This window comes from Grampus griseus (assembly GCF_964374135.1).
Source record: "Grampus griseus genome assembly, chromosome: 1".
NCBI lineage: Eukaryota > Metazoa > Chordata > Mammalia > Artiodactyla > Delphinidae > Grampus > Grampus griseus.
The window spans coordinates 5,254,382-5,278,384 of record NC_139017.1 but is presented as its reverse complement, the minus strand read 5'-3'; the positions used below and the strand labels follow the sequence as shown (position 1 = coordinate 5,278,384).

General features: G+C 38.4%; 1 protein-coding gene across 1 annotated transcript in view; it reads left to right on the top strand.

Annotated features, from left to right (window-relative positions):
• The window catches only part of CRB1 (crumbs cell polarity complex component 1), a gene marked incomplete at its 5' end in the record, with an annotated part of 267,244 nt that overhangs the window by 26,441 nt on the left and 216,800 nt on the right, over positions 1–24,003 (top strand). The window contains one exon of the mRNA XM_082647382.1: positions 16,067–16,204. Within this exon, the coding sequence (XP_082503508.1) occupies positions 16,067–16,204 (138 nt within the window). The remainder of the gene's footprint in view (positions 1–16,066; positions 16,205–24,003) is intronic.

Below are 24,003 nucleotides of genomic sequence, written 5' to 3'. Positions count from 1 at the left end.
AAATCTTGTGGTCCATGAGGGTAAGGATTATCCTGACTTGCATGCTGCTGTATACTTGACACCTTGCCCAGGGCATTCATTGCACAGAGAAACTATCCGTTGAGTGGACAAATGAATGATGTTCCATTTGTCATTGAAGTAATTTCAGCTTTGATTGTGCTTACAGTTTTGTGGAGAATATTGATATTAATAAAATAATAACACAAACAATTGTAAAAGTATATCTCTAATTCATGGGACAAAGGAAAGGAATATTTTCCTGGTATTTGAAGAATGAATATAAAAAGGAGGCTTGGATTTAGGTAGGTGTTCTGGGTTGAACTGTGTTCTCCCAAATTCATATGTTGATGTTTTAACCCCCAGTACCTCAGAACTTGACCTTACTTGGAAATAGGGTCATTGTGGATGTAATTATTTAAAATGAGGACATACTGGAGTAGATCGGGCCCCTAATCGAATACAACTTGGTATCCTGATAAAGAGGGGAAATTTGGAGCCAGACATGCACCCAGGGAGAAAGCTGTGTAGAGATGAAGGTGGAAATTTGGGGTAGAGCAGCAGGGCCCAAGGAGTGTCAACTATTGCCAGCAAAACACCAGAGGCTGGAGAGAGGCCTGGAACAGATCCCTCCCTCACAGCCCTCAGAAGGAACTAACCCTGCCAGCACCATCATCCCATACTTGTAGCCTCCAGAGCTGTGAGGAAACACAGCCCTGTTGTTTAGCCCCCCAGTTATAATACCTTGTTATGTCAGCCCCAGGAAACGAGCACACTAGGCCATGAATGCCTGCCTGAGGAAATGACAGTTAGTGATGACACCAGGCACTGAAGGATGAATTAGGGGAGCATTTACACAAAGAGAGAATAGCATGTGCAGAGGCCCTGTGATGGGAGGAAGCCCACCTGGAATTATCTTGCCATTGTTTTTCTCAGTTTTTCATCTGCTTTGCAACCAGATCAAATATATTAATAATTTTTCCTTAAAGGGCTTGTTTTGGTATTAAAAACAGTTTTCCCCATCCCAAAATTACATAGTTGCATCTATATTATGCATTATTTATTGTCTTATATTTTTCATTTAAATCATTCATCCATCAGAAATTTATCTTGATGAATAGCATTAGGCAAAGAAAAATCTTTTGAAAATGATTTTCAATTCTTCTTCCCATCCTTCGTGGGACCACAGCTTTTCGCATCAGGGAAGAGCCCCACCTTAGTTACAAGTGCCTCCTCACCATGTTGTTTTCTGTGTGATAGGTTTTTCTTTCCCTTGATTTTCCTGGTGAGCTTCTCTCAATGCCCTTGATATAAAGGTTTTCAAGCAAAGTGATTTCCATCTATCCTCCATTCTGTCCACTTGGTAGCCTTCACCTCTGTATCAGTGATTAAAGCAATTCCATAAAATATGGAAATAACCACCATTTACTAAACAATCAAAACATAGACATTGTGCAGCTTTTCATATTTTATTTGATTTGAAGAAATAGTGCAGCGCAGTGGTTGAGAACATGGGCCCTGTACGCAGACCATCTGATTTCCAATCACGGTTCTGCTTGCATAGCTGTGAAACCTCGTGTAATTTACATAACTTCGTTTACTACCGTTTCCTTATCTATAAAATGGTGTCGTAAGGATTTAAATAAATGAACACATAAGGTGCTTAGAATAATGCTGAGCACATAGGAAGCTCTGTAGAAGTGTTTGTAGTTGTCCTTGTTGTAGAATGTTGGAGGTGGCTGTTATTTGATTTTCAGAGCAGACCTATAAGGTGCCTTTTAAGAAACAGGTTCAGCGATGTTAAGCTTGTGCAATATCATGTAATTGCCTGGTATGCAGTCAATACTCATTAAATACACATTTAGTGAATGAAGTTATAGACAGGACTGGCTGACATTGAGTCTTGTGCTTTTAATCACTGTTCCTCAAAATATCTCTTTTACTTATTTCCTGCCAAATAAGATCACTTTCTCCAGAATGGAAGCTGTGTGCTTGACTCTCCCTGGCTTCTTTAGTCTTGTCTTAAAAACATTCTGTTAGAAATTCCTTGAAATTTGTCCCATAGAGCTAGCTTCCTCCCCAAGTCTTCAGTGCAATATGGGGTTTTCCAATATTTTAATGTTTTAAAAAAATCATTTCAGTTGGTATTGTGGTGTTAGGAAGAAGGAGAGTTAGATTATCTGCTTAGTGCCAGCTTACCCAATATTCTCTTGTAGTGATATTTTTCTGTATTCAGGATTTTTATCAGTTACCAGAACTTGAACTAGGTTAATATCTAGAACGATGAATAGTTTTCGGTGATGCTGTTACTTTACTACTGGTGGTAGAATCTTTCTGAATATAACTCATTTTGGACCTAGCTATCCAGTTTGTTTATACCCTAGATCAGACATTAGCAAACTTTTTCGGTAAAAAGCTAGGTCATAAATAGTTTCGGTTTTGTGGATCACGTGGTCTTTGTTGTAATGCTTAGCTCTGCTGCTGTATTGTGAGTGCAGCCAGCTGTAGACAACATGGATGTGAATACATGGCTGTGCTCAAATACAACTTTATTTATGGACACAGAAATTTGAATGTTATATAATTTTTACATTTTATGTGTTAGATATTATTCTATTAAAAACCTGAAACTATTTAAAAATGTAAAATCCCATTCTTAGCTTGCAGGTAATATAAAAATAGGCAGCTGTTTAGAGTTGTTCCACAGACCGTAGCTTGTACCCCCCCCCCTTTTCCTGCATCAAATGGCCACAGTCCCTATCATCCAGATGATTCCACTTTATTCATCACACTGCAGCTGGGATTATCATCCTTAACTTTAAACCACTCATCTAATTATATTACTCCCTTCCTTATGACCCTTTGTTGACCCTCCAGACTCCTTGGCATGACATTCCAGGTCACAAAACCTGCTGAGTCCACCTCGTCCAGACATCTTTCAATACTTCCCTCTGAGCATCCGCTGGTCAAGCTAATCCCAGTTATTTGCTCATTCCATAAATACATTCATATATTCTGCTGTCTCCTGGGTCTTGAATACTTTTAACACACATTATTTCTTGGCATAGTTTTACTTATTCTTAAAAAGTCCATTTAAAATGACATCTCTTCCAGGAAATTGTCTCTGAATTTTCAGGCAGAATTAATCACTTTTGCATTCATGCTTTCATAGCACTTTGAACATGTTTTAAAACATTTATCTTATTATGTTACAATTCATTGTATTCGTGGTTGTCTACACCGATTTTTTTTTTTTTTTTTTTTTTTTTTTTTGCGGTACGCGGGCCTCCCGCTGCTGTGGCCTCTCCCGTTGCAGAGCACAGGCTCCGGACGCGCAGACTCAGCAGCCATGGCTCACGTTCCCAGCCGCTCCGCGGCATGTGGGATCTTCCCGGACCGGGGCGAACCGGTGTCCCCTGCATCGGCAGGCGGACTCCCAAACACTGCGCCACCAGGGAAGCCCCTACACCGATTTTAATATGAGCTCTTAATGTAAATAACTGGGTTAATTTATCTGTGTTTTCTCCAAACCTGTATATATTTGGGACTTAACAAATGATTTTGAATGTTGCAACAATAGAATTAGATTTGAGTGCTCATATCTGCCATACTGCACACAAAATGTGTTTTATAAAGAAGGAAAAAACCCCAGCACTTTTGGAAGGAAAATAGTGTATGGGTTTATCCTTTACAAAGCAAAGATTCACTTGGTAAACTAACAGAACTCTTAAATTTGTTTGTTTTGAATTTTTTCTTAGTGGGTTTGAATTTTTAAGGCTATAGTTTCATTTGCTAAAACTATCAAGGTTTTAAAGAATTAACAGCTCTTTGTGCTGATACCTTCCTCTGCCACTGCCAGTGAGGTCGAAATTATAAATCTGAGATTTGGGGAGTTTTTTCAGTACTGAGCACTTGGGTGCTGAAATAGTCTCAGAGTTCATCCCAAATGTCCTGGGGACGGAAATGGTGATAAAGCTTTGGGTAGCTACGCATCCAGACTCTGAGCTTCCACTCTGTTCTCTTCAGCCTCCCAATTCATACATCTTTTCTCCTCCTCCACAGAGAGGTAGATACATTTATTTACAGATATAAGAATAATTATTGGGAAGAAATCCACAGCCCTAGTATTTGATAAAAAGCTTCCTGGAGATTCTGCAGGCTCGTGGACCTTACAGTTATTCACCTGGTGTAGTACCCGGGCCCCCTGAAGACCAGGGTCAGCACATGAATCCCTCTGTACTCCTTTGCCCTCCCTTGTCCTGAGTGATGCACAAAAAATTCTATGTAATCATTATGTATAGCAAAATAGAAGAAAAAAGTACTATAGGGTGCTGAAAGTTTTAGTCCACTAAGGATTTTAGAAATTAATATTGATGTCAGTGGTGACAACTTGTCAGAATTGTTCATGTTTTTTTCTTAGTAGTGTCACAATGATTTATGATATGAATAGAATGTATTTTTTTATATTGTCTCTCCTACTCAAATCCCAGCTCTGTTGCTATTTCTGCTTTTCTGTGGTGGTGATAATTGAATGAGGAGAAGGAGCAAAAGAGCCTCATCTGTTTTAATTTCTGAGTAGGGACATAGATTAACTAGAATCAGGACTGCCCCCTGAACTCAGGAAGTCAGTTTTTACAAAGACACTTGTGTGTGTGTGTATATATATATATATATATATATATATATATATATATATATATATGTATGTATGTATATGTATATATATATTAAGATATATTCATATATATATATCTGAATCACTTTGCTGTACACCAGAAACTAACACAACATTGTAAATCAACTATACTTCAATAAAAAAGGTGTCTATATATATCTTTATGAAAGATAATAATTTCAAAGGCAATTGTAGGGTTTGAATAAAGTAAGTTCATATATGCCAATAAATTAATTGAATCATTGCCTTTATCTTATTATGTGACTTCACAAATTTATATTTGTGTTCTCTCTACAATTCTAGAAAATATCTCTCAGTTAAACTTTTGCAGGACTCTGTAACACAAATAAGTACATTTTAATATATCTAGTAATTTTGTGGTGGGCATTCTCTTCAATGGGGAGTAATTTTTATGTGACAATGTACAGTGATTTATTCATTGGATTTTGTCGTTGTTTAAATTTAAAAACCTCTTAAGGATACTCAGCCTTGTCATGGATTCTTCATTAATTTTTTTTTTTTTGCGGTACGGGGACCTCTCACTGTTGTGGCCTCTCCCGTTGCGGAGCACAGGCTCCGGACGCGTAGGCTCAGCGGCCATGGCTCACGGGCCTCGCATCTCCGCGGCATGTAGGATCTTCCCGGACCAGGGTACGAACCTGTGTCCTCTGCATGGCAGGCGTACTCTCAACCACTGCGCCACCAGGGAAGCCCCTCTCTTTAGGTTTATAATGGGCATTCGCTCCTTTCGGTTGCCAGCATGCATTTCCCCGTCATTTGACAGCAGCATCCTAAATTCCTTTGGGGGAGTTCTTGCTTTTTCATTTGGTGTAGCTTGGTAGCACTGCATGGCAAATCAAGGTGCACAGCCCTGCCTTACTTAGGTAGGCCACTCTGGTTCCCTCTTCCTCGACTTTGACAGAATGGGGGAGATTATTCAAATTCATTCATGTGAGTGGTATTATCCTCACGGAATTATGCGATTCTTATTGTCCTGACTCAGCACCACCATGGTTTCGCTCTATTCAAACTTGTTCTCCTAAATTCTCATCTTCCTGTGAGGCATTGAGTATTCTGCCAATAAATTCTTTCTTTTCTTTTTTTGGGGTTTTTTTTTTTTTTGCGGTACGTGGGCCTCTCACTGTTGTGGCCTCTCCCGCTGCGGAGCACAGGCTCCGGACGCGCAGGCCCAGCGGCCATGGCTCACGGGACCAGCCGCTCCGCGGCATGTGGGATCCTCCCGGACCGGGGCACGAACCCGCGTCCCGTGCATCAGCAGGCCGACTCTCAACCACTGCGCCACCAGGGAAGCCCTGAATTCTTTATTTTCTTAAGGTTACCTGTTACTTATAATCTAAGTATTCTAAGCTCTTAGATGTGGCTCTAGCCAAGAAAAATATTTATCAAGAATCAATACCTGTTGGGACTTCACCTTTCAATGCAAGGGGGTGTGGGTTCGATCCCTGGTCAGGGAGCTAAGATCCCACATGCCTTGTGGCCAAAAAACCAAAACATAAAGCAGAAGCAATATTGTAACAAATTCAATAAAGACTAAAAATGGTCCACATCCAAAAAAAAAAGTCTTAAAAAGAATCAATACCTGTCATGGTTCAGATCCTGGTTGGAAATGAGCATTAATAATTGTAAGAAGGCACCCACATCCAGTGCATCTGGATTACTGGCACCTATGCCGATTTTGGAGAAACAAGGACTCTTCCACCTGTCAGTCGATTGCTTTGGTCTGGCTGTCTCATCTATTCGCTAGGGAACTTCAAAGTGCAGACTCAGCCCCTTAGAGCCACAGACATTTTTGCCAAAGCAGTACAAGTTGGGAACCAGAGTTAGTCCTATTGCCCTTAGCATGTTTTCTCACATGACTATCAGGCTTATTCTTTCACCTTAATTCCTCTCACACTTTTTCAGCACATTGAGCTTCTGCCTGGACTTGCTGATTTGTCTCCCTTTCCCACTCTGGGCCTAAGTCCCTGTTTTGAACCCAGTCCATGGTCTTGGAACCCTGAATATCCTAAGTATATCATGTCAGAACTCTCCCCGTTGTGGTCTAGCCCAGTGCCCCATGGCATGACCACTGGCTGAATTTCTGTTCTGAATGGACCGACTTGGAACCTCCTGAGGTTCTGAATCTGCTCTGAGTCCTTTTGTGGTTGCCAAAACTATAAACTTGAAAACACACACACAATGTAAGAGCTGTGAGCTTAGTTTATTCAGTGTCATATGAGGACTATAGCCTGGGAGAAGCCTCTCATACAGCTCTGAGAAACTGCTTCAAAGAGGTAGGGGAAGAGGCTGGTATATATGTGATTTTAGAAAAGGGGTACATGTAATCCAGCGTATATCTTGGTAGAAGGTTACTGCTAATCACAAGGAACAGATATCTCAGTTAATGATCTTAGTACTTTTCTTAATATGAGGAGATACAAGAGTCCAGTTTCATTAAAAAAATTTTCCTGAAGTATTTCTAACTATCTGAGGGCCTATTCGGCCTATTTCCCCAGAGCACAGAGTGCCTCATTCCTGATCTTCACCCTGAATTTCTTTCAGGGTGTTCCGTAGGTCAGTAAATGCAGTGGCTAATGAGTCAATCCTTGTAGACCAGATGGTGAGTGACAATTTGCACTATCTATCATCTATCTATCATGTTTCTATTTATTGTCTACCTAACTATAACTACTATATAACTACATAGTTATATATTCTACAGAAAATATATCCTTCACAAACTTTCTACACAGAACTTTGAGATTTCAACTTCATCCACTGTTTTGGATGTTACTGAGTGTCTGAACTCACCACACCTTTTCATTTTCTGTATTTCCAATGCTTTGACATCTTTTTCTGACCTTGGAGAGACTGAGAAAGTGCCCCTCCCAGGACTAGCCAATTCCTAGAAATAGGAAGACTCCTCTGCAAGCATGCCTTTCAGATGCAAACTAACCAATTCAGAGCCCACACCCCACCACTTCCTTTATCAGACTCATACTCCAGACCACTATTCTCCTGCCCAGATCACTCCAGAATCAGGGACCAGACCACTAAAGACGACCTCTACACCCCAGAGCCTGCTGCAATTATTCCAGCTAGCCTGCTTACCCTGCCTCACCCATTCCTTTTATATCTTCTAAACGAAACCTGCTTACCCTGCCTCACCTGTTCCTTCCTGCAGAAACAGGAAGGAACACATTTTCCTACTGTTCCTTCTGCCTCCTGGATGACCATGGTGCTTCCTGTGTGGCCCTGCCTAGCATGAGGTGTCCCCTCCTCTTGGGAACTGTGAATAACAAACAAACCATCTTTTCAGTGGCAATCATCTTCTGATCTGCTGGCCTCACTATACCTGAATAATAATAAAACCTACATTTTAAAACAGAGTCTCTTTAACAGGTTATCAGGTTGTGTGCCTTTGCTTGGATTTCCTGGAATGAAGCAAGGCTTAAGTGCTAATGTTTTATTGAGAGGTTTAATTCCAGAGCAGGAGTGTGGGAATTGGTGAATGAGAGAGAGAGGAGTATGGGAGAAAATATAAAGTGGTACTTTCCTTAACTGGTCCTTGCTTGATAAATCACACACACACAAAAACATTATTTAGTTCTGTCTCTAAGGGATTCAGTTTTGGTAATATGTATTTTTCTAAGAAATTATGCACTGAATCTAGATTTACGTATTTATTTACATAGAATTGTAAAAAGTGATCTCTTAGAGTTTAAAAAACGTCCTCTGAGTTAAATCACTGTATCTCCCTTGTCATGTATAATTTTGTCATTTTTCATTTTTTTCTTAATTTTTATATATATATATATATATATATATATATATCTGTAGTATGTTGGACTCTCTAAAATATGGGACTCAGCATCCACCCCAGAGGAGATTAGATGAAGGTCATCTGATCTGGAGGCATAGAGAGAGGGTAATAGGGCTTGGAACTGGAGAGGCAGTGACAGGAGACAAAAGGGCAAGTTAGACCTGGTTGAGGGTGGGAGGCATGGGAATCGATTAGAAAGAGATGAGAGAGTCAGCTTAACTATGAGAGAGCCATGGGGATGTTAAACCAACGTCTAAAACCATGCCTGTCCATCCCTGTGTGCATATATTATCCATTACTTATGTGAAAGAGTTGGTCAGCTATTCTCCAGGCTATTCTAGAAGACTTTCCTTTGAAAACTGTCTGTGGCCTGTTGATTATGTAACAGAAAATTCTGTTTCATGCCCAATGACTCTGGTCTATACTTGGCCCCAACTGTCCCATGTGTCCTTAACTCCTTGTTAAAAAACCAGGACACTTGGAAGGTTCCCTGAAACAGAGGGTGGAGTCCTTGACTCCTTGTGGGGCTATGGTGTTGTGAAAGAGAAAGCCTTAGTGTTGGTATTGGGTACACTCTGGCGTAGTAATCAATAGAGTGTTTTCTCTCCTTTTATATCATTTCTCTTGTACTTGTAAGGAAGCCGAGACCTACTTATCTATAAATCTGTAGAGTCTGTATTATCTATACAGACTATAGATAATGCTCATATTAAATTAATGTTTATTTTATTTAGTTGAATAAGAGATTGTACCAGCAACTAAAATCCATTCATGAAATCTAGCTTTCTTTTTTGTTTTTATAGTCTATAATTTTTCAAAATCTAAAACAAAGCAATCACAAATGAAAAGCTCTCTAACTCAGTAAATGCTACTGGAAAATGGATAACATTATAAACATCAGTGATATATAATCAGAAAACAATAAGATGAATAAAAAAGAATAAAGGTTAAAAGACTTTTCAGGATTCAAAAATAGCTCTTACTCTTTGAATAAATAGATTTTAAACTTGATATGAAATTTATTTTTGGATATAATTTACAAATAACCTTTACTTATGAAAATAGTCAGCGTTTGGGAGGAAGATTACTGAAATCATTAATAATAGAGATCATTTGCATAAACAAAAATAATGCAAAATGGAAATATTAGATTGTAGGAATCCAAAATAGAATAATAACCACAGGGTTAAAATGAATTAAATACAAGAATCTCCTGACAGTATTTTATCAAAACCCAGTGTTAAGATGATCCTTAAGCTCTATTTATATCTTGTTACAATTTATGATATTGAAATTATTTAGAGGATTACATCTAAAATTGCCCTATGAAATTTGCCATATTTATCAGCCCTCTGTAAGAAATATTGACCACTTAAATTTATATTAGTAAAGATAATTTTTGACATTCTTTTCTTTTTTTTTTTTTGCTGTGAACCATTCTTAAAGTCTTTATTGAATTTTTTACAATATTGCTTCTGTTCTGTGCCTTGGCCTTTTGGCCACGAGGCATGTGGGACCCTAGTTCCTCGACCAGGGATCAAATCCCCACCCCCTGCACTGGAAGGCGATGTCCCAACCACTGTACTGCGAGGGAAGTCCCTGACATTATTTTCAAAAGACAAGATCTTATCAGATCCAGCAAAAGGGAATTCATATAAAGTAGAAATTTGTGTGTTAGGAAATACCTAAACATACTCTAAAACCTAAAATTACTGTTTTTATGCATTTGCCCTAGAGAAACTCTTGTGCATTTGCACAAGAGAGGTGTGTAAAATGATTATTGTTAAATTATTGTTTGCATAGAGAAAATTGGAAACAACACTGACACCCAGAAAAAGAAATAGTTAAACTATGGTACATCCATCCTGTGGAATGCCATGTGGCGTTAAAAAGTGTGAGCCGGTGGGCTGCCTTGGTGGCGCAGTGGTTGAGAGTCCATCTGCCGATGCAGGGGACACGGGTACGTGCCCCGGTCCAGGAAGATCCCACATGCCGCGGAGCAGCTAGGCCCGTGAGCCATGGCCGCTGGGCCTTACGTCCGGAGCCTGTGCTCCGCAACGGGAGAGGCCACAGCGGTGAGAGGTCCGCGTACTGCAAAAAAAAAAAAAAAAAAAAAAAGTGTGAGCTGGAGAGCTGGACACCACCTGCTTCTTGGCCCCTGCCCTCCCTGGCCAGGTCCTGGTCCTTTGTGACCCTTGGCTGCTGTGGTCTGGAGATGGAGCCACTGCTCCTGGCCTGGAGCTATTTTAGGCGCAGGAGTTTCCAGCTCTGCGCAGATCTGTGCAGACAGATGCTGGAGAAGTCCCTTATGACCAGGTACCTGCTGGACCCTGTCAGCCCTGTGGATCCTGGAGATAAGGCTGAGGGCCCTGCGGGGGGGGCAGTCTCTAGGTCCCTGGGAAGTGGGTCCAGGGAGGAGGGCCCGGGGTGGGGCGGAGGTTGACTGTGTGGTCAGCATAGACACCTGGAGCGAGACCCCCTGGAGACACACACACAAAAAAGTGTGAGCTAAATAGATTTAATAATGTGTAGAAATACCCAAGACATATTGTTGAGTGAGAAAAGAAAGTTGCATAATAATACACATACTATAATATTATTTAAAAAGAAAAAAATGAAAAGAAGCCAAATAATTTGTCTATCAGTCTATCAATCAGTCATCTATATATCTGTCAACCTGTAGTCTAGAATGGTATAAAACAATCTTCACAAACAATAACAATGGTTATTTCTGGGGAGGAGTGTGAGATTGGTATTCATAAAAGATTCTTTAGAGTACTTTTACAAGAATACATTTATTTTACTTATATAATTAAAAATAAGTACCATCATGCCAAGAATTAAGAACAATAGATTAGTAGAACTGAGTTTGAATCTGAACTCTATCACTTATTATATGTTTGACCTGGCTGGCTCAGCCTCTCTTTTGTCGAATCGAGATAACTTCATATACTTTATGGAGATTCGATTCTGTGGGTATTAAACGAGAGAGCGTCCAGGAAAGAATCTGCAGTCCAGAGCAGGTAATCAGCTGAAGATAACCAGCGCTCTTTGCACTCTATTAAGTCAATTTTAAACCTCAAGTAACTGAATGATGAAGTATTTTTTCTCACTAGGTTGCATCTGCTCACTAGAGTGTAGATCCATAAGGGCAATGAGCTTGTCTTAACATATATATATGAATTACTGATGTTTACTCTGGTGTCTGGTATACAACAGGCACTCAGCAAATGTTTGTACATTAATATGATACCTATCTATTCCACCAAGAAGAACTGCTCTCCTGAATTCTGGAGTTGTATTTCCAGATCCTATCACATATCCTCATCTTGCTTTTGAATAGGCACCTCAAACTGAACATATTTTATAACCGTACTTATCATTTATATCTACACACCTTCATCTCCTCCTATATTCTTTGTTTTATGACATCTAGCTTATTGATGAAAAGTCTTCAGTACTTTTTACTGTCATTCCACTGTAGACGTTTTAACTTTAAAGACAAATATTGACCTTTAAGATTTTATTTTGTTCACTTTGTCTTATTTCACTTATTTTTGATGCACTTTAAATATGGTATCTTCTAGGGACTCAGTGGGCTTTTCTAAATTCAAGAAGTCATATTTTTTTTCTCATATTTAAAAAATATATACCATTAGGAATTACATCCTCCCCATTTTCTTCCTTCGTTCTTCTGGAATAGAGCTTTCTACCTCTCTTCGTTGTTCATTCTTTTGGACCATCTCCTTATCTCATACTGCTCTATTCTGGATGAATTCTTCGGAACCATCTGCTAGTTAGCTGAGTGTAGTGTTGTCTACCATTTAAGCCATCAGTTGAATTTTTTTATTTCACTGACTACTTCTCATTTTTAGAATTTATATTTGGTTCACTTTCTAATAGGCCTAATTGTTTTTCATGCATTCTTTTATCTCTTTAAAAATTTTAAACAGACATTTTATAGTGTTATTTTAAAGTCTCTTCTGATAGCTCCATTTTCTTTGAGTCTTTTGAGTGTGAATGTTTCCGTTTGTCATGTCTTCTGTCTCTTATGGCAGCGGGTTTCTAGTTTGATCCATAGTTTTAGACTGTGAGCTTATCTTCAGTAGAGGCTGCCTTCCACAGGAACCCTGTGTGAACAGTGAGTTACAGCATTCCCACACAATGGTTCCTATCAGGCTCCTCTCACTGGACCATTGATTTTCCTATTTCCAAACAAGTACTTCTTTCTTTCCTTTTTATATTTAATAAGATTTTTGGCTTAGAATTTTGCACCCCATGTTCAGTGCAAGTTGAGACCTCCACATGGTGTAGGCTCACACATGGGGCAGGTCTGTGTTCCTGTTTCTCACAGGGAGCCATCTATCCACATTCAAGAGTAGGAGTCCTGCTTCCAATCTGCATTCCAAAGCCAATGGGAGGAATTGGAATTCGTCCCCTGCATGAAGCCAAAAGGCAAGAGATTTCTGTCCCAATTGGATATTCCCCTCCCCCCCTTTTTAGAGCTAACCTATGTATTTTTACAAAAGTTATAGTTTGTCCAAATGCATGTATTTCAATGTGTTTGACTTGGAGGAGAGTGCTTGCTCCTTCTTGTTTGGAAGCCCTTGTCTATATTATTTATTTCTGTGAGCACATTACTATTATCCCAAGTGCCCAAGCTGGAAAAATTATAGCTTTTCTGCAGCCTTATTCTCTACCTCAGTCCTTTCGATCTATCTAGTTTACTTTTACTCTTTTTTTTTTCATTTGCTCTCCCCACTGTCTGATTTAGTTTGGGCCCCATCGCTCTCTTGTGGTCTATGACAACATCCTTTTCACTGGTTTCCATGCTTCTCATCTGCCCTCTGCCAGTCATTGCCACGTGACCATGGGAGTTATCTTTCCAAATGCAAATCTAATTAAATTATGCCAATCCACTGTTTAAAACCTGTTGATTGTTTCCTTTCTTCATATTAGAAGTTAAACTACCTTGATTTTGTGGTTTACTGAGTTTTATGTGCTGACATTGCCCTGTTCATACTTGTATTTCTGCAATATCAGAATATGTTCAGTTCCTTGATCTGCCCATACACTGTATGCCTCTATTCCTATACGCATGCCCTTTTCCTGAAAAGCCATTAAACACCACTTGCCCTCTATTTATTTGTTTCACCCACACTTGAAAATTCAGCTGAAATATTACTTCTTTTGTAAAGATTTCCTAACTTGCCCCAAATCTGACGCATAGTAGCCATTCACTCTTTTGTTTAATAGCTATATCTGATTATTTTCCTATATTCAAGCTCAACGTATACAATTTCTTCAGACATTCTTTGTGTAATATGTTTCCCCAACCACTTACTATCTTTGATAATTTTGTCTTTTGAAAAACCCAAATTTTCTTTGCCTCTTTAATTGTGACACTCATAACACAACTTTACAGAAAGTTTTCTAGTACCGTCAGATTCTATGCCTGGAGCCCTTCATTTCTTCTCCAGTCTATCAAGTGGTCTTGTACATTGTCACTCACTTAGCCTTGAGGTCCATGAGGTCCATGGTGGAACCCAGTTTTATTTTTTTATTTATTTTAAAAAATTTTTATTTATTTACTTATTTTTGGCTGCATTGGGTCTTCGTTGCTGTGCGCGGGCTTTCTCTAGTTGTGGTGAGCGGGGGCTGCTCTTTGCTGCGGTGCGCGGGCTTCTCATTGCTGTGCCTTCTCTTGTTGCGCAGCACGGGCTCTAGGTGCGCGGGCTTCAGTAGTTGCAGCACTTGGGCTCAGTAATTGTGGCTCATGGGCTTAGTTGCTCCACGGCATGTGAGATCTTCCCGGACCAGGGCTCGAACCCGTGTCCCCTGCATTGGCAGGCAGATTCTTAACCACTGTGCCAGCAGGGTTTCCAATAAAATTGAGAGTTAGGTATAGAGATTTCCCATATACGCCCTGCCCCGACACATGGAGAGTCTTCCCCATTGTCAGCATCACCTACCAGATGGTACATTTTTTATTAAATAAACTTACATTGACAAATCATAATCACCCAAAGTCCATTACCTTAGGGCTTGCTCTTGGTGTTATACAGTCTGTGGGTTTGGACAAAAGTATAATGACATGTATCCATCATTATAATATAATACAGAGCATTTTTCACTGCCCTAAAAATGCTCTGTGCTCTGCCTATTCATCTCTCCCTGGAGGCCTTTTTAGGACAGATGGAAGATTTGATCGTTCTAGTATGTGGATTTCGCAGAGTCCACATTGCAAAAAGCATAAAGGGATATGTAAGAATAAAGATGAAAATGGAAACCATAGGGTTTATTGAAGGCATAATGTTCTAGAAATCAATGGGGAGACTCTAGTCCTAACTCTGCCATATCTTTCTAGATGACTCTGGGCAGACAGTATAATTGCTCTGCATTTTCATTCTCTAACTGATAAAATACAGGGATTAGAATAGAGGATTAATACTGCCTCTATAATCTGTAATTATTTTACTCTAATTGTTAAATTGCTCAAGCTAAATTATTTGTATTATAGGGGAAGATCTTTAAAAACAATAACTATCATGAACTCTGTAAGAAATAAAAAACTAAAATGGATAAGCCCCACTATAGCAAGTAAAATCCTCTGGGAGTGGGTCAGCATATAACATTAGTAGGAAACATTAAGCCATCAAAATATTATTCCCTATTTAGATACGCAAGCAGGAAATATAGAGACTTTAAAATACATAAACTTCTGACAGCTCTCAAGTTTTACACAAAATCTGAAATGTAAATTGCGTTTTGAGTGTAACAAGTAGCCAGTTTTAACAACGGAGCAAGGCCATGTACTAGCACTAACCTTAGAGAATAAGACATCTGACTTTAACTATAGATGTTTCTGTGAAGCGTCCAAGGAAAATACAGTCTTAAGGACTTGAACAATTTAATCTGAAGAAAAATACCACAGTACTTAGCATAAGTATATATAAAAAATAAGCAAATATATTTGCATTCAACAATTATGGTAAGGCAAAAATTCAAGAAACCCCAGAGGTTATAAATATCATGAACAGGATTAGGAATGGGCTCTAGGTTTATGGAAGAAAAACTGCTTCTAAATAGTCTCCAGAACTCTGTCCATTTTATCAACAACCGTAATCTGACTGAGTTGTGAGAGTATGTTTATGAAAAGGTGACGTGTCTGTGAATTGTGTTCTGAAGATGAAGGTAAATATACAGAAATACAGGGTGTTCCTTTAATAGTTGTCAGATCATAATGATTGTGTGCCAAGAAGGTCATCAGAAATTAATTCCTCTTTTAAGAATGATTCAGGACACTCACCTAAAGCAGGCCCTTTTCAGGCAGCATTGTTAAAGGAAGGAAAGTAGTACACAAGGTCTGAGGGGGGATGACTCCAGTCCAGCATGAAGAAAGTCTGCACCAGGTTTGAAAAATCACCCCATCCTCCTGTGTAAGTAAGATGCTAAGAATCACAACTGCTTTCCGAATCTAAGTCCCCAGTCTTCTGTGAGGGAGCTGTAGGAGGGGAAGGGGCAGAGGTGGCACCCAGGGGCTCTGAGACTCTGGCTTCTTTCTGAGTCAGGCAGAGCTCGGGAGCTGGACAGGGACCAGACCACCACCAGCACGTCGGAGCATGTCCTCCACGAGACCATGGCGCTTCAGACAGTTACCCACCTTCTCATCTTCTGCCTCAGTCTCTCACTGCTCATCTCCATAAAAAGTAAGCCTCTTCCATTTATTGAACTTCTGACATTTCCTGACTTTTAAGTATTTCATGGGAAAAGTGTGTAGTGTTGCATGTTCTACAAAATGAAAGGCTTTAAAAAAAAGTAAAAAGAATTTGGTGTGAGCAAGCATCCTGTGTTAAACAAATCAGTGGGAGCAGTCAGTGTGAACAATTTTCTGATTCTATGATTTCCAGTAAGTATTCTAATAGAAAATGTTCTTTTTCAGTCTTTTGAGTGGTGAGCAGGAGGTTGAAATGGCCACATAGAGAAGGTTTTTTGATGTATTTATACTTTTATGGAATAGATCTGGCACTTTGTAATTGATATCCTTTAAAAGGAAATTAATCATAAGCTATATAGCATTTTATTCCCAATACTGTGTATGTATCTTCACTTTTAAAGAACTTGGTGTCCCAACATTTGCTCTCACAATCAAGGAGATAGAGTCTCAATTTTCCCCAAAGGATAATGGTTCAAAGCATTTCTTTTGCCAGAGAGAAATGGGCTTCCTTTCTATTGTATGTGCTTCTGTTTTATAAATGGAGTTGTCATATTCCACAAACTTCCCCAAATTGAAACAAGAGTAATGTTTCTGAGATAATCTTGTCGGATGTTCGGCAGTGTGGAAAATCAGAGGAGAACAACAGCCTCAGCTGTGTGTTTATGAAGGACAGTAGCTATTGAACATGCTTAAAACAAAGACAGGCAGAGTGTGTGCTTGTCAAAGGGGCCATGTGATTTGTGTCTGTCGAATCTGAATATCAATAAGGCAAGGCATAGATCAGCTGCTGTTGAACAAGACTCCTTGGTGTTAGAACACAGTGTTGTGTAATCTGGGTCACCTGCTGTGGCTGCACCAGCGAGACTGTTACTTGTATGGTTTACAGCTGAGCGTATATCAGAGGTTTGGTGAAAACAGGAATAGATGCTATAGCTAAGGCAGCTGAAGGCAAGTGGAGAAAGACCAAGTCAAACTAAAAGAAGGAACAGTAAATTCGCAACACATACCACACACTCAGGACTTTTTTTCAGAGTGGTACTTATTGAAAAGAGTTGTCATTTAAATAGTATTCATCCTCCTTGAAACTTAAAGTGGACCCCATGCAATCGGAAGTGAGGCATAGAAGTGATATGTTGAGACGTGGGGGGAGAAATGGAGCAAAAGAAATGACAAAACACATAAAACGCAAGATGAAGTCAGGTTACAGTACATTTTATGGCAAAGACCTTTGTAATTCCAATGCAGGGTATACTCTAATTCCTAGTGTTTGCTGCACTTAGCTTTTAAGGAGATGAATATGTAACCTCTAGAGTACCATCTCTTTTTTTAGGGGCTCAACTTTGCAACTGAAATTACATACAAATAATTTGTCTTCTTTCTCTTTGAGTGGGGGATTATTTATTGATAGTCTTTAAATAAATACTTTGTAATTACTTGATATATTCTCTAGCACAATATTTTTATTAGTTAAAAAAAATTGAAGCTTCATTTTGTTTAATTTTTAGGCAGGCAGACTCTTATCTGTGTTAATATATTTGCCGGCAAGTTGTGATGATATTGCCTTCCTCGTCAAAACACTTAGTTTAGACTTTTATTTTTAACTGACTTGAAAACTTTCACAACCTCAGCCTTCTTTTCCACCCTTGCCTCTTAGTACTCATGACACAGATCCTATATTCCAGCCATATTAATAAAATAACAGCTAATAGTAAAAGTTACTGACATTGCTAAGCATTTTATATATGTTATATTTCATTTAATCCTTACAACTCCACCATAAGATAGATATGATAATAATCATCCGTATTGTATAGAATCAGATGGCTATCCCAGGTATCTCAGCCTTTGGTACATAGCAGAGAGCTGGAATGTTTAAGATGCAGCCTCTCAAGTCCAGCCCCAGATATTTCATATGTCTGGGTAGGTCCCATGAGTATGTAGTTCAACAAAGCTCTCTGTTTCAAATGCAGGTGATCACAAGTTCTACACTACCCAATATATCTTTCTTGAGAACTTTAGTCATCAGAGTTGTAAGATATAAACATCTCTCTCTCTCCTCGGAAGGATTATTTAGGAGAGAAAATAAGCAGTATGAGCTTTACAAGCATTATTTCCATTTAACTTGCATGACAAGTAGAACTTGTCATTAATTCCATTTTATAGCTGAAGAAACAGTGGCACAGCGAGGTTATTTACTTTCCCGAGGCCACGCTGCAGGGAACGGTGGACCTGGGACTAGGACCCAGAGGTCCGACTCTGGATTCTGTGCTCTTAGCTTACATGTACAGACTCTGTTGAAGGGATAGTGTGGAGGGATTAGCGTGCTGCTCAGAACACAATAAAAGCACACAGAAAATTTTAGTTCTTTGGATCATATGCGTTCAGTGAATCAATGATTTTTCTTCTTGAACTTTGAAATACATTCTTTTAAAATTAAGAGAAAAGAGTCACCCTTGACTCCATACTATACTTTTTCATGAAAGTGGTGCCTTGCTGTCCTTCAAGGGGCATGCTGTGACCTTGATGCATGAATCTGTGGTGAAAGCCTTTAAAGAAACTACCTCATGAGAGCTACCATGCATTAGGAAAGTGATTGACAGCGGTATTTCATGAGTCCTTTATGCATCTGGAGGTAAATTGAATATTTGTCAATGTAAATTCCACATCTAGTTTAATTTAAAATTAATTGTTTTAACCCATATTCAAAGTGTGGTCATAGTATACAAGTGAAATGTGGTTTGATAAAATTATTATTTAAGTTATTTGAATAATTTCAAAGACTTTGGGATAGCTGAATTTGAATAGCTGAATTTGAATAGAGTTATTTTAAAGAATACTTTCTTTTCAATCTACCTAAAGTATAAAGAAATAGAATCTATAAAGACAAAATATGGTCGTATTTATTCAGTCTTAATGTGGCTATCAAGAAATAATTGAGTTTGCTCAATAGGTCAGAGAAGGTTGATGTTATTCATTAGGGAGTAATCGTCTAATTTTCTTTAAAATGTTACTTATGTAGAAACATTTGAAACCTTTATATTCACCATTCCATTTAACATCTTTGCATGTTGTAAAGCGCTTACAGAATTATCAGAGTGAGAAAAAGGTATCTTTGCTTCTTCATAAATTAAACAATTATCTCATCAGTTTACAGTAGAATTCTCTACTTCATGAAGGTTACTCACTGTTCCCTGAATCATGTAGCAGAATTAATTTTAGCTTGTAATTTTTGATGCTTATTTTAGGCGAATCAGATTTTTCAGGAGAACTGCATTATTTTTCACCTTTGGTGATTTTCAAAAATTACCATTAATGGTATTACAATATAAAATTTTGAAATTCGAGAGGACAACAACAATCAGGGTTTTTAGTTCTCTTTTATATTTTACTGCTGATTTATTGGAAATCCCTGAGAAGCCCAAATTTCTCCTTTTAGAAAATGAAAATGAGAGTATCTATCTTCCCCATTCACACCATCCCTGTTCACATTAGATTAAACTTCACTATACATACTTTCATTACAATTTGCATTTCTTTTCATAGTATGTGCCAAAATTTGAAAATATTACTTTTGCGTTGACTTATGTTTTACCTATGAGGTTGTAAGACATGGTTGTAGAAACCATGGGTGTTTTGCTAACTGATATATCCTTAGTCAGTGGGTAGCTACTGTCCAGCTCAGGGTAGTCAGTCAAGGAATAGTTATTAAATGAGTAAATGAATGATGGAACTTTTATAGCATTTGCTATAAGAATTGAATATCTTCCTTACTCATGACATTTTGGCATTATTTTTTAACTCTTACATTGTTTTATTTTTTATAGAAGACTTTATTATTTTAGAATAATTTTACGTTTACAGAAAAATTGAGAGGATGGTACAGGAGGGCCACCTATATCTCATACTCAGTTTCCCCTATTATTAACATCTTACCTCAGTATGGTAGATTTGTTACAATTAATGAACCAATATTGATACATTATTATTAACTAAAGTCAATAGTTTATTCAGATTTCCTTAGATTTTTTTACCTGATATTTTTTTTCCTATTCCGGAATTCCGTTCAGAATACCATGTTATATTTGGTTCTCAAGTATCCTTAGGTTCTTTTTGGTTGTGGCAGTTCCTCTGGCATTGTTTTTGATGACCTTGACAATTCTGAGGAGTACTGTTTAGGTATTTTATAGGATCCTCTAGTGGAATTTGTGGGATGCTTTTCTCATGGTAAGACTGGAGTTATGGGTTATTGGGAGGAAGACCACAGAGGTAAAATGTCATTCTCAAGATATCACCTCAAGGATCTGTGCAATCAACATGATTTATGACTTCTCTCTCCTTTTTTCTTTTTTTTTGATTTATGACTTCTGATGTTGACCTTAATCACTTGGGACGTGGTATTTGTCAGGATTCTCCACTGTAAACTTCTTTTTGTTCCCTTTCTGTACTTTCTTCTTAGGAAGGAAGTCACTATGCACTGCCCACACCTAAGGAGAGGAGAATTATGCCCGCCTCTGGGAGAGCAGAGCATCTACATAAATTACCTGGGATTCTTCCTCATGGGAGATTTGGCTTTTCTCCACTGTTTATTAATTTATTCGAGTATTTATGTCACTATGGAGTCATGGATATTTATTTTGTACTCTGGGTTATACTACTAATACTGCTACTACTTTACTGTTTAATACTTACTATCTAATACTACTTTACTGTTTTGTTTCTCAAGTTGTTCTAGCTTTGGCCACTGGGAGTTCCTTCACTCGGTCCTGTTCTCTTTTATCCTACTCCCTATCAACATGAGGTGCTTTACTTCCTGACTTTCTGGCTCTGCAAGATGTTCCAGACTTGTCTTGTGTATTTCCTGCCCCAGTCCTACCATAAGCCATTGCTCCCGTGAGCCCTGGTTCCTTTTCACTAGAGAATGGCAATAGAAACCAATTATCTGAATGTAAGGTGTGCTTGGTGCCACTGGGGTATCATTTCTTTCAGGCCATCTCAGCTGATAGAGCACAGAAATATATGTGTGTATATACACATTTCCTTACATATAACTGTAGGTACCTTGGTACATATATTAAGCTAAACATGAGTTTATGTTGATGCCTCTAACTTCATTACCACATGGATCATTCTAGCTTCCTCCCCTTCCTTGTCTGTAAATTCCCACTCTAACAGTGAGAAACCTGCCATCTGCCATTCATTTACTTAATTGTTTAAATTCAGTAAATATAATTTAAAAAGTATGTAAAGTATATAGGAGTGTCAAATTCTTAACCCATAATCCTGTAGAAATACCTTTATCAATTTGAGTACACTACTTATGTGCATTTCCTTTTGTCTTTAGTCTTAACACTTTGCTTGTTTCCTTAGGACAGCACCTTTTTCCCCACCCCCTTCTGTGTGATTGTATTATACATTTTTTTTGTGTCACAATCAACATTCTTTCCTGGGATCTTTGCATACAATAAAATTCACTCTTTGTGCTCTAAGGTTCTATAGGTTTTGACAAATGCTGCACTACAATAGTATACAAAATAGTTTTACTACCCTAAAAGTCCCCTGTGATATACCTTTTTCACCCTCCTTTCCTGCCCCCAACCCCTGGGCAATCACCGATCATTTTATTGTCTCTATGGTTTTGTCTTTTACAGGATGGCATATAATTGGAATGATAAAATATGTAGCCTTTTCAGACTAGCTTCTTTCAAGTAGCAAAATTCATTTAAGTGTTCTTCATGACATTTTGTGACTTGACAGCTCATTTCTTTTTATCACTGGATAATATTCCATTGTATAGATGCACCACAGTTTGTTTATTCAACTATTGGACGTCATCTTGGTTGCTTCCAATTTGGGGCTATGGTATTAGTTTCCTAAGGCAGCTGTAACCAAGTGCCATAAACTGTGTAGCTTAAACAGAAATTCATTCTCTCATAGTTCTGGAGGCTAGAAGTCTGAAATCAAGGTGTCAGCAGGGCCCTGCTCCCTCTAAAATCCTTCCTTGCCTCTTCCCAGCATCTGGTGGTGGTCTTCAATCTGTGGCATTCCTTGCCTTGCAGCTGCATCACTCCAAGCTCTGCCTATATAATTACATGGTGTTCTCCCTTCATCTGTCTATAGCTCTTCTCTTCTTTTTATAAAGACATCAGTCATATTGGGTTAGGACCCATCCTAATAACCACATCTGAACTTGATTACATTTACAAAGACCCTGTTTACAAATAAAGTAAACAGGGCACAGGTACCAGGGTTTAGGACTTCAGCATATCTTCTTGGGAGACACAGTTCAACCCATGATATCTATTATAAATAAACCTCTGATTTATGATGAAACTGCTTAATTAATACCACTTTTATTGGGCAAAATTAACTTTACATGCAAATGAATTATAAAAGGATTTTTTAAAACTTGATAAGTGCTCAGTGTAATATGTCCATATTTTTCTCTTATTTTTCCTCATTCTTTACACTATCCCCACCTTCCACACATTAAACCTTTGGTTTTGAATTGAGGGCTCAGAAATTTCCTCCCACATAGATTTTCCTCATGACATTAGAGTCTGGTTAATATAGAGAGTGGCACCAGAATTGGGCATAAATGTGTTTTCACATTTTCTTGGGACAAATAGCTTAGCACGCTTCCCCTACATGAATGTTCAATACTTTAACCTACTTTTCTTTCACAAACTGTGTTTGTTACTTGGGGCACCAAAAGATTACTATCTTTCATTATCAATTCAAAACAATGGTTATAAATTACTTTGTTGTAAATGTATTATTTGTTGTGTTTATTAATATAATATCATTCTTTATTTTCTTCTTATGATTTTGCCATAACAGTGAAATTGGAGGAAGGAATGTACTTAGTCATCTAGAACTAGGTTGTTGATATTAACACCCTTTATCAGTCTTCTAGGGTTTCCTTCCCAATTTAATAAAAAGCAGTGACTCCTCCGAAGTTTTCCAGCAATGTGTTAGGTAAGTTGTCATATATTCCCATGCCTTCTTTTTGTTCTCAGAAAAGTTCTATTACAAGGGAAACTGAAGCCAGTGTACTTAGAATAATAACAGTATGGGACCAAAAAATAAGAAAAGGCATGGCAGTAGGTATGGGCATGACTATTCAGAGCCAAAATGTTTTGGCTGGAGCAGAAAGTTTATTGGTTCTAGAGGGAAATCAAGTAAGATTAGTTGTCCCTAGCCTCAAGATAGGATAATTAATACATATTTAAAAGTTTACTGTTTACTCACTCATTTCTTCATTGACTCCTTTATTCAACTATTAAGTCTACATGCTTGCTACTGCTCAGAGGATACAGTAGTAAACAAAGAGACCACAATCCTTGCTATTGTGAAGTTTATATTTTAATGGGGTGAGACCAGATAAGTCTCAAAAACCAAATAAGTACAATATGTAATTACAAGCTGGCAGTAAGTGCTTTGGAGAAAAGCAAAGGATGAGAGACAGAGAGCAGTTGAGCCATGAGGATATCTGGGTGAATACCATTTTGGCAAAGAAAATAGGGGCAACTAGTCCTGAGGGAGGAGTGTGCCCAGAGTGTCTGAGGTATTGCAAGGTGTCCAACGTTGCTGGACTGGATTAAACAAAAAAAAGAGCAAAGTAGGAGAGGTCTCAGGGGTTTTGTTATCCATATCTCGAGTCCTACAAAGTAGCTATTATTAAGCCAATTAAGACACCTGAGACCATGGTAGCTTACGTGATATACCTAAAACACAGCTACAAGGTGATACAACTGAGATTTAATCCCAGACCTGTCAGGTTCTAAGCCTCAT